Source organism: Pagrus major, chromosome 16 (assembly GCF_040436345.1).
Source record: "Pagrus major chromosome 16, Pma_NU_1.0".
Lineage (NCBI taxonomy): Eukaryota > Metazoa > Chordata > Actinopteri > Spariformes > Sparidae > Pagrus > Pagrus major.
The window spans coordinates 6654453-6666958 of NC_133230.1; the positions used below are offsets into that span (position 1 = coordinate 6654453).

General features: G+C 42.3%; 1 protein-coding gene across 1 annotated transcript in view; it reads right to left on the bottom strand.

The window, feature by feature from the left end:
* pacs2 (phosphofurin acidic cluster sorting protein 2) overlaps nt 1–9317 on the bottom strand; it is a 51023-nt gene extending 41706 nt beyond the window's left edge. Inside the window, exon 1 of the mRNA XM_073483572.1 lies at nt 9199–9317. Within this exon, the coding sequence (XP_073339673.1) occupies nt 9199–9317 (119 nt within the window). The remainder of the gene's footprint in view (nt 1–9198) is intronic.
* Nucleotides 9318–12506: the final 3189 nt, after the last annotated feature.

Below are 12506 nucleotides of genomic sequence, written 5' to 3' on the forward strand. Positions count from 1 at the left end.
ATGTTATTTCTAGTTCTTGCCTAATTTGGCACAAATTATTGTTTATTATGTCATTATTAGATTACTTAGGGTATAACTGTCTATGTTTACTGTCTAATAAAGACCACATTATTTCAGTTTTTTGTCGAATTTGACAAAAAGTACGGCTTAATACATCTTATCAGCGAAATAAAGTGTGAACATAAATTCTCTACAAATTCACTCGATGTCTGTGTTGCAGCAGATTAGCTGGACTACACTACTACGTCGTAGCTTGCTCAGCATCTGGGAGGCCAGAAAGGTTATGTTTACAGGATTGTAAAGGGATGCTTATTTCTGACTGGCAGCGATAATGAATGCTCATTTCTGCAGTCATCCAGGCGCAGAGATGAAAGGTTTTAGTCGCCGATGCCAACCTCAGGATTTTCGCTGCATCCATCTGTCCAGCCAATACATCAGGGAGGAGTCCGGTGGAAGCACGGAAGAGGTCATATGACTCAGCCACCCAAGAGCAGGATGCCAGACGTGGCACAGCAGCGTTCCTAATGACTACAATATGTTAAACCTTCTAAGCTTTTCTCCCAGCTGCAAGTTTTCTAAAAAAGAAGTTGACCTACATTTTTCCTCCATGCCCTGAATTCAGGAAAAGTTCTTTAAGCCTCAGTGAAGGGAGCACTGAAATAACAACTCCCTTTCTCTCACACTGCCTGCTGCAAGAGGCGAGCCCGCAATCCAGCCTCCAGGGCCTTCCTGCAATTAACCAAAACTACAAGAATGAAGAGTTGTATTCAGTGGAGATCATGCAAAAAGCACTGAGGAACAGATTGTCAATCGCGTGCCATTTTAAAGGCATGAAACAGGCATCGATGTCAGACAAAATGTGCACATTAATAATCAACAACTGATGCTTGATACACCGGATGCTTTTGCCACAGTAATACAAACACTGTTGCTATGGAAATCAGTGACTAATGTATGACAATGATTTCCCTGGAAGTCACCGTTTGGACACACAAATCAAAAACCACACAGGCGATGTGGCTGCGTAGAGAAACAATAACCCCACACAGTGCAAGAATTTCCACAGGCCAGAATAATCAATATGAGAATAATGGAGCAAATCAAGATGTCAAGCAATAAATCAGAACACAGCATGATGAATAATCATGACATCCGAATGCCTCGAGTACAAAATGTAAATATGAGAAAACGTCAGATTAAGTGCACCCTGTTGAGGCTGATAATATAGCCGCTGCATCACCAGTGAGGCATAACATTTAATTTCAAGCAGAGAGAATCATTCAGGAAAAAGCCCATGTTAATAATTTTATGTGCATTGATGCGACACTGCAGATTAAAGGGGCAGTTCTGAACTGAAAGACATCAGCGAAAGCCACAAAACCGAGGCTATAAAAAGAGTTCAAAGTGAACAGAATAAGCGACACCTCGCAAATGTCACCAGAGTACAAAGACACTTTGGAGCATTTTATTCAGAGACAGATGATTCAGCCAGCACGTACTGTACAGCTCTAGAAATGTCACTTTTCACTTTTGACTAAACTAAGCCTCAACCGTTTTATAATCTCATCTACATCTGGCACAAAGTTTTGACAAATTGCTCTGCCTTTTCAGCCCGTTAACCTCATTTTCCTGCATTACCCCCCAAAAGTGCTGGAACATGTGAGCCAGTAAACAGGTCCCCGGAAGGCCCACGTAATCACGGAGCTATTTAAATAATTTGAGCAACATTTGGAAATAAGGCCAACAATCACAGAAAACCCAGATTCACATGATGACGCTCTGTAGAGATGGAGTTCATCTATTATCAGAAACGAGATTTGTGGATTTAGGTTACTCAAAGAGGAGGACAGTATGAAAACTACAAAGCACACCTGTCATTATGTCAGCAGTTATTGTTGATAAGTAACGAACAGTGTATAAAAGCCAATTCACATAAACTAACGAAGACAATGAGACGCATCTGAAATCTCAGCTTGTTAGTACAACTACGAAGGACTTTCATTATTAATTAATTTTCCATTTATCTGTTTGATGAATGAAAAGATTGAAAAGAAAAGAAAATGAAAATACCAGAAAACTATGAAACCGTACTAAAATGGAAATAAAAACAATCAAAATCTCTGTGAGTGAATGAATGAATGTCTGTACGAAGGTTTGCGCCAATACATCTCGCAAATGTTAAGATATTTCAATGGATACGTGAAAAGGATCTCGAATGTCTGTACCAAATTTCACAGCACTCCATCCAGGAGTTGAGATGTTTCAGCCCGGGCTTCAGTGGTGGAGCACTCGATCGACATTGCCATCAAAAAACTATAAACCACGTTGCTCACTTTGTCAGCACTATTGACTTTTACACCCGTTTTTCATACAGATATCTCACTGCCATATTCTTTGAAGTGTTAAGTCAGTGGGCCTTATGTAAGATATCCAGCCTCCTCCATCTTGCTGATGCAGCACGTCCTGGAGGACAGACGGGGCAGGACAGGAAAGGGCAGTCGCCTCCTCACACACACATAAACACACATTTGAGATGCTCTGTGACTCTGCAGGCGGATCAATTTTGCCTCCAGCTGACTTTTCCTCACGCCTCAGTGCACGCCCAACGCCATGCCTCACTGCCTGCTTTTAGTGGTCCCCGCAGAATATATTTGATTTTAAGGAACTACTGTTGATAATATCTGCTCAGCTTTTGTTTTAATGCACTTCCTTTCTGCAATGAATTAAACAATGAGTTTAGGAACATGTTCTGTCTCCACAAAAACCAGAAGAACCTGAAAAAAATATTTACATTGAATATAGCCGGTCGACACGAGCTGCAAGAAGGGACAAGGTCATGATAGCAGCTCCATTCAAAAGTCACGGCCTGAAGCAGTCTGATGGATATCATACAGCACATAAAGTCTAGACATAAACACCAGATTACCATAAATAGCCTGGTTTAACTCGGTCTGTTCATGCGTGCAGTTGTTTATTAAGAGACAGCACAGCAGCATAGAAAGAGTTTATCTTGTTTGGGTGAATGAAGGTTATGAAAACTGACTAAAAATGAGAGACAGGCGTTAAATACCTTTGGGCTCAGGAGCCCAAACTACATTATCGTGCAATATTCTACATGGATCTACAGCGCTGTCATTTTATTAGCATACCTTCCTCTAATTAAATTCATGCTAATTGGAAAATGGGACAAGCACATGTGCCACTTGAGATACTGAGTGGAGAACGACATTTCCTTTTCATTTCAGCACGCTCACTTCTTCGAAGGAAATGTCAGCTCTGATGCAGCAGAGCCAAAAAGACCCAGGCCGATTCATATGTCAGTGTAAATGTTCAGTCTGGGGGCATAACATCCTCTTCAGTGGGTCTTTTAGTCTAAATAGACCTCGGGGTGACAGAGAGCAGACTAAATGACATCCAGCTGAACCTGACACATGATAAGAACAGCTTACTGGTGAGACATCAAGCAGGGAATGGCTCAGTAAAATGTTATGCTGCAATGTTTGCTACCGCAGGGACTGATTCATATTTTTATTGTTGTTTCGTCCTTTAAATGCAGCAAGCCCTGACTGGACTGTGTCAAGAGCATTCAAAATGCAGTTTTTCATCAGTTAAAAGTGCATTCATCAAAATCTTTGTATTCAAAATGTATCATCGCTGCCCTCACCCTCACTTTCTGCCAAACCCTCGTATCTTAATGAGGTGGGTTTTAGTCCGGAGGAAAAAATGGTCAGAGAGACCTGGACCTTTCCTACCCAGAGGATGAATCCAAACAACTCGGGACATCCTTGGACTTTTCATTTTGTACTATCAGCAGGTCAGACTTCTCAATTATCCAGTGAAATATCTTAAAATTTGCAAGATGGATTGACTTTGGCGATTCCCTGATATTTCCTCCAGCGCCACAGAGTTTGACATTTGTGGTTTTGACAAAGATGTCTCAGCCACTATTAAACACATTGCCATTAAATTCGGTACAGCCATTCACGTTGCCCTCAGGATGAGATGTAAATAACTTTTTTGATCCCTCAATTTTTCCTCGAGCTTTAATTTGCCCAATTATTTGGTGTTTGACTGGTTAACTTCAAGGCGAAAGACATTCAGCCTCAGTTGTTCTCACTAATGAGCAAATGTTATCATACTGGCAGACTAAACTAAGATGTTGAACATGGTAAACATCATACCCGCTAAACATCTGCACATTAGCATGCTGGTTGTTAGCATTTAGCTCAAAGCACAGCCTCACAGAGCTGCTGGCGTGGCTGTAGACTCTCAGTCTTATCTAAACTCCCAAACATTGGTACAGAACAGGCACTGAGTGCAGGACAACAAGAACAAGAAGGGGAACATAAAACAATGAGAGGCTTTAACTGCCTCTCATTCATCCTACTCTAAATTCCCGCAGTGTGAGCATCCCAGGCTGCCAGGGGACAAAAGAGCAAGTGTCTCGCTGCTGCTCAAAGCGACATCTCAGCACTCTCGCCTCCAACAGGCCCAAATATGACAGCCTACTGGGTCCAGCTGCCACTCGAGGGCCCGTTCAATCCCGGCTCTGTCTCGGAGATTGGCCCTGTCTCTCGCAGCACTTAGCCTCACGCCTGTGGGTTGATGGCGCAGAAATGCAACTGATGCCCACTTCAAAAATACCAAGATGAAACACAGCATCTTGACCTTGGCTCTTAAGAGCAGAGAGGCTTCGTTGGCGACGTCGCCAGCGGATCGAGGGCTGAAGTGGCTCTTGGAAAAGTCCATCTTTAGGAATAAGCACGCAATTATTGGAAGACATTCAGAGTGATGAAAAGGTGCACTCCGGGCTCATTCAGATGCCTCTCACGAAGAGGTGACAGAACATAAAAGTGCATTTCACATTCAGGATGACACACAGACACTTGCGCAGGCTGCTGAGGAGTTTAATAAAGACAACCCTCTGTGTGCCCTTCATGTACTTCATATCCTGACATAACATTACGAGCAGCAGCAGACCAGATCCTCATAAACTCTCTGCTCTGCCTCGTAAAAAGGTGAACGCGACAACATTTACATTCACAGCCACTTCACTCGGACATCTGGGTGTCCAGACCACGGGCAATTATCCTTCCACCACCCTCTAAGATAGGTGATTGAGGCCCCTCCCTTAAGTATGATAGGTGATCATTAAGCATCTCAGCGTGGAGCGGCACGTGTCCTGAAGTGAATCTCGGAAACGTGAGATCAGTGCAGAGGCAGCACTTCTATAAGCCTCCCAGCCTAATAGCCTTGGGCTTCAGAGACCTCCAAACCACGGCGAGAGGGATTTATGGAGGCATGAAGAAATTGCGGGATAAATTGATAAAATCAGGGCAAGAATACAGTCGACCGGCTCAAATTTAAAAATGCCACTCGGCTCCTTATGATGTGCAGTAGTTTGCCTGAGCGTTAAAACGGTGATGAACCCATGCGAGGTAAAGGGATTAAGGCACAAACCGTTGATCCTGTATACAGCATGGATCACATATAAACCCATGTTTTGGCAACGAATCAGAATAGGTTGCTATTAGAGTCATGTTTAGGTCAAAACATGGATCACCACAAGGATGGGAATATGTTATGGAGACCCTACACTGTCAATCTGGTATATATTTATTCATTTCTTCCCATCTGATCATATCAGACTCATTTGTGCCTCCACTATCCAGCTACTTAAAGGAGACCTATCATGGTTTTTTGTTTATTTCCTTTCCCTCAATGTGTTTGTGTTCCTGTGCTCCTTTCTCCCACAGAAAACACGGCCCCTTAAATGCCTCATCAGTAGTCTCGCCTTTATTTCAGTGACTTTGTGACATCACACTACGTCACCATGTCACACGTTGGCATAATTTATGCCTGGCAGCTAGTTTGGCAGGTAAGAATTAATTTAGCACAGCTGCTCCGTTGTTGCTGGCACAGGCGTGTGTGAGCTGACCAATCAGAGCAGACTGGGTATCTGGGAGGACGGGACTTAAAGAGACGGGAGTGTTTCAGACAGAGGGGGAATACTCTGCTGCAGCACTGGACATCATGAGAAAACTGATGTGTTTTTTTAGCCTTAAAGCATGTAAACCTATTCTGGTGCTAGGAGATGGTTAGCTTGACTTAGCATAAAGACTGAAAGCAGTAGGAAACAGCTAGCATGGCTTGTCTGAAGGTAGAGTCCACCTACCAGCAACTCTAAAGATCATAAAGTTAATTCTTAGGCTTCAAGTTTTGAGAGGCTTTGTAAGCCAAACTATCTTCAGCTTCCAGCTTCATAATTAAGAAACAAATAGTAGTATTGATCTTCTCATTTATTTCTTGGCAAGAAAAGGAATCATTATTCCCAAAAATGTCCAAACTATTCTTTTAACACAACAGCACTTATGTATCAGGGCTGCAGCTGGCACCAAAAACACATCATTTTTTAACATGTTTCCTCACAAACTAAAGAGTCAGCATGTTGGGGTTGACCTGTTTTTGGTGAGTATCCACTTGGCTGTGGGACACGGTGTGTGAATCACTGACTTTAAACAGATTTTAGAGTAAATTAAGTGTGTGAAAATCCTGACCGTGCACAATCTTCAAGGGTTTTGCTGAAATCTGCAAAAGAAGGGATCCTCCTGTGCGTCTCCTCTCTACTCCCTCTCTCAGTTTTCTTCCTATTTCTATTAAAAAATAAGCTAAATATGTATAAAAAAAAAAAAATAGGAGCCCTGTGGACTTTTCTTGTAAACAAACACGTTTACCTTCTCAACATAACACACTGTGGTTTTGTCCTTGTGGTTGCTTTCATCCTTGAGGTCTTACAATCGTGTTGACAGCATTTCCTTCCTCGTGAAACATTTGCAGGAGAGATTTTTTAAAAACATCTTCAATCCTGTGTCGCTTGCATCCGAAACTAAACATAAACTCTAACAGAGGTCGGAAACTCCACGGGGAACCTTTAAGACAAGATGTTAAAAGGAAGGGACAAATTGACCTCTGAGGATCGACAGCAGTCAGTTTGCTTCGCCACCTCGAGAGGTTGATATTACCGAAGGAGACGGTTGATTTGACATCTGGTCAACAAGCCGAGTTCCTCCTGTCTGAACTCTGACGGACGCAGGTCAATACAGAGCTGCAGAGATCTTGACTGGCAGTAAATGAGGGGGACTCTGCCGAGCCTCCATTCAGGAATCTAGCACATTAAATCAGTCAAGCAGCTTCACGTGACGACCTGCACTGTTCGGGGGTCGTGAGGGTTTGAACCTGCGACTGTTTTAGTTACAGGAACCCTTTTTATCTACTTGTCCACTCAGCTGACTAACATCACAGCTATGCTATTCCTGGAAATGAATTAGTCTTATTTCAGCTAAAAGCCATGCAATGTAATACGCACTGAAGGTATTAACTTAAGAGGATCAAGAGAGGCTGAGGAGAGACGGTCATCAGTTTGAAATTAAAAAAATAATAAAATAAAAACACACACAGACATATATATATACATATATATATGTATATACATTCTCATATTAGTCACAATGTTATTGAAAATCAGCTTCGATGAAAATAGTAACGCCTGCACACTGACTCCAAACCACAAATTGGTTTCAGTGGAAAATGATTCAGTCACGGTCAGATGTTTGTCAGGTCAAAATGTTTAAAAATAGTCACCAGAGTTTTTTTCCAGTCAAAACATGGTAATGTCGGATTTGTGGCGATGTAACAGGCGTCTCACATCAGAAATACAACTTCTGCCATGACTCCAGTCCACGTGGTCAAGAAGCCTCATTCATTAACAGATGTTTAAAAATGTTACAGGACAACGTGGCTACAATGTCGTTAGAAGTTTCAAACTAATCTCAGTTATAAAAGTTTAAATAAAGTAATTGTCTGTGACTTGATTACATGTCCACTTTACAAAGATGCAGAGTATATGAACTAGAGTAAATATTCTCATCATTGATTTACCTGCTGCTCATTTTTTCTCAATTAATTCATCAAGTGTTTGGACCATAAAACATGAGAACATTGTTCCTGGAGCTCAAGATTACATATTCAGGAAGCTCGTTTTGTCTGTTCAACAGTCCGAAACCCAAAGATGTTCAATGAACAGCCCGGGTGTCTCTGACACTGGTCACTCTGACATGCAGGTCAGCTTAGAGGTTTGATTTTTAACTCATTTTTGCCTCCATGCTTAACTTTTCCAACACAGACAAGAACTTCTTAAATGTGCAATGGATGAGTTGAATGGCCGGTCGATTGACAGGATTTTGATAATTGGTTATTTGTAAGGCAATCACTGCTAATAGAGGTGTCGTCATATATTGATATCACGTTGGTTTGCATCTTTGTTTATGAGTTCATCTTGTTGCCTTTTCACTAGTTATTGAGTGTTGAATTGTTCCTTCAGTACATTTATTTAAAAGTTATGGTCACAGACTCTCTCTCCATCTCCCTACACTTGTATTTTGAGGGTAATAATTCAAAGATGTCACCTTGAGCTCTTCTTTCTGGACATTTAAAGACCAAACAAGCAATGTACTTGACTATGTTGAAAACAATCTGTAGTTGCAGCCTGTAAATGGAAATCCTAACAGCCACATCTCCATGATTATGATGACCACAGTGTCATATATTCACAATCCAGAAAAAAGCAACAGAGTAGACCTTGTGTTTGGGACTGTCTCATCAAATCAACCCAAAGAGTCTAATAATAGAAAACCTATCCTGAGCAGTAAATGAGAATTTGGCATCAGGGGCTTTTAACACAGCCTCTGAGTCTCTGGGGGTCACTGGAGCCAAATGGTCTCCATGGTGCAGCCTGGCACACGGATCTGGCATAAAGCTGGTTATCTGTCCTGACAGCGGAGGGGATGATTATGAGCATTAAAGGCCCCCCCACACCTGCAGAATAAACACCTTGACAGCCTTATTCAAGCCCACACTGAGGCTGGAGCTGGAGGATCTGTTTACGGGTTGTTTGTGTTGGTGGTTACCTGCCAAATGATGCCACACAGTAGTACACCCTCCTTTATTTTAGTACATCAAAACAATGCGGATGGCTGAATGAGCACTACAGGGCCTGCATGGGCATCCAGTTGGCATAATGATACCACTAGCTGGTGGTGCAGCCTGACGGATGACAGCCACTGCACGATGTGGCGCATTGGGAGCAGCTGGATTTAAAGTTTAAAGGGACACACGGATGACATGCACGCTCAGCCTTACCTCGGGATGCAGTTCGGGGAGGATCCATCTATCTCCCATGTCGCAAACAGGTTCATGGGCACGGGTCTGTTGAGAGCCCCGCTCCCGGGGAAGCTCAACCGGCCACTTCTCTCCGCCATGGTCCCTGGCTGCGGGTGGGACTGTCCGACACCGAGCTGGAGGGTTTGTAAAAAAAACAACAACAGCGGGACCAGTGAAGGTTTTCTGTGTGTGTGTGTGTGTCCGTGAAGTAGAGCCGTGACACGCTCACGTTAGTGCGATGTGGACGGTGCAGGACGAGCTCATTTCTCCGTCCTTGTCGGGGGCCGGGCAGGTCGGTGCGGTCCGTGCGCGCCGCGGAGGAACTGCAGTGGGAGAGCCGCGCAGGAGTGAACGGAGCGACCGCTGAGCTTGTTGTGCCTACCACGCTGCTCAGAGGGTATGAGGAGGGATTAGTGCCACACAGAGGAGAAGGGAGGGGAGGAAGAGACAACACTACACTGTGGTGACACGGGTTCAAAAAACATCTTGGGGAAAGTGCTCATCCGGCTGTTTTTCGGCCATCTCCCCGTCTTCATTGCACGCGGCAGAATTACCCACAGACTTATATAGAGGAACTAGATATCAGATGGAAAGATGGCGGCCATTCACCGTGTGTTATTTGCACGAGTTTGACCACTGGATCGTTGGTGTTACTTGCCCCAAACAGACAAAATACCATATTATAGATTAGCCGTAAGCCAGCCAGCAACAGCAGGAACAGAGGGCGTGTGGGTCTGAACTTAGCCTCTGACCAAAGGCAGCATTCCTGTTTATTTCTGTTTTCTTTCCCCATCTCGTCTCTATACATCCGTAAAGTACAGTTCATTTCCCCTCCGTTCAGCAGACGAGAGAGAATTACAGTACGTTATGGAGGATTTCAGCATCTCCACGCTCACCTTGGCAGATTTTGAGAAGCGACAGCGAAGATAAATCCAAACTGGGCGCTCTCCTCGACTCCAGGTGTTTATTCCTCCAGAAGCTCCGTGCTCTGCCCCACTCTGACCCTCAATGTTGTTATGACCTCTAGAAGTTTTTCCTGACAGTGGCACTAAAGTTTCATTTCATGACCCTGCTCTCTCTCAGTCATCTTCTGCTGGCTTGTCTGTGGCATTAATCACCCTCCGTATATTTCTCCCAGGAAAAAACGTCATTGAAGGTCTCTCTGCGCTGACTTAGTCTGCAGGTGCAGCTGGTGCAGGTCTGGGCGGATCCGTGTCGCCAGATCGATTCCCAAATTGTCCCTGCAGAGAGTGAACCACCTTTACATGTCACAGTGCTGCCTGTTAAAGGTAAAATCCGCAGAGAAATGCAGTGAAGGACTTTTACTCACGTTGTTCTGCAGATTGAAGCATTTTTAATCACCCACAAGTTTATTTGTGTTGTTTTATGACTACATATTATTTTATATTTTTACTTTCACACCTGTTCTACATATGTGAGCATGTCACAGGCCTTTTTTTAAAATAAAAGTATATTCATATCTATTATAATATATCATAATAATTGCATCATACTGAATATTGATCACTGCCATGTCTTCTCTTTAATCTCCTTAATCTAGTGTGATGTCATCTTACTACAAGCAGCTGCTGCCACCATGTGGTTGAAGCTGCACATGCTGGATGTCCTCAATGACCCTTTTGTTCTCCAGAACTCAACCTTATATAATTAACTATCTTGTTTTTCTTTTTTAAAGGAGCCTGCAAGCAATCATGTTTAACTTTGGCTTAATGTATGAGGGAAAATTGCACAGCACCGTGTTCAGGGGCTGTATGTGGAGGACTTGGTCACTTTAAGGATTAGTACGTGTTAATAGATAAACTGTTATCATAGTAATCCGTGGGAAGCTTATCTGTGAGTATTGTTTTATCAATGGCCACTCCTCTTGTACTATTTATAGTGGTAACCAAATGGAAGAATAAACAACTTGAATTTTTACTTTATAACACTGTGACTGTTTACAAGTGTTGTAATAAAGACTGGTTGAACCACACGTACAGTAAAGCCTGCTGCTTACATGGCAACAGCAGAGGTGAATCTTCATTTGTTTTCTGTGGGTGTTTTTATGCCAATGTGGATCCTTCAGATCAATTAAAGGGAAGCCTATATTCCACATTTTATTGTGTGTCATGTGAGTGTGGGACTTGCACTGGTCTGGTCTTGGTCTTGATTTGGTCTCAACCCCTTAAGTCTTGGTCTCAGTGTCTCGTCTTGACTACAACACGACAGTGTATTTCTTAAAAGTCACATGTATTATATGTGCATAATTGGAAAAGAAAGACGTTCCAAGTGTGAACAGTTCAAGTCTGAGACCACATTTAAAATCTCTAACAATGTCACATAAACCTGGAAATAATCAGAAAGTAAGTGAAAAGTCAAATTGTTATTCTAAGTGAAGAGGGCCCAGGGGGAAGTAACTAATTACAGCTACTCACATTAAGTAATTAAGTCATTTTTGTGGGATACTTTTCAAGTCTGTAATTTTACTCCTACTTCAGTATGCATTACACCATGTTATCTTCTTAGTTACTTTTATAATCATAATCGAGTACTGAGTACAATTGTTACTCATATCTCAAGCTTTCATCTGCATTTCTGTAGCCAGTAAGGCTGTCTGATCACAAATGGGCCAATGAAAACATGACATAAGAACAGGAAAACCCAGTTTACGAAGTATCTTGCTCATGGTCCCTGACTTTTATGTATCTAAAGAATGTCAAAACATTCCTCTGGATCAGCTCATATTCATTTTAAAGTCCAAACACATTTATAACCAGAATTCCTTTATTTCTCACTGCAGGCTAAGTTCTGATTTTCTGGTACAACTTTTCAAAATATCAAAAAGCTCTCACCAGTCATTTTGACTTATGGATCATCCAACAGTGCAAATATTAAACTGCATATCATCTCTTCACATCAGGTATAATTCACTGTCCTTTTCATATCCGGCCTTGCCGTGTTTCATATTCTAGTCTACGTGCAGCTCAGTTTTGATGGATAGTTGATATATTTTATAGCAGTTTGAGTTCTGTGCATTGTTCTGGTTTCGTGGCCGTCTGCCTGTCATATCCATTCAATATCTTAATCGATCATCAGGCTGTAAATATAATATAAATGTGGAAATAATCCTGTGAACAAAAGCCACAGAAATCGTAGTTTTATGAAATGTTACCGTTTTGAGAGTTAAAAACAATCCTGCTAAATAAAAGTATGTCACACTTTAATCTTAATTATTTGTGTTTGTTCTTGGGGATGAATGCAGGACAGAATTGCACAAAATCAACAGA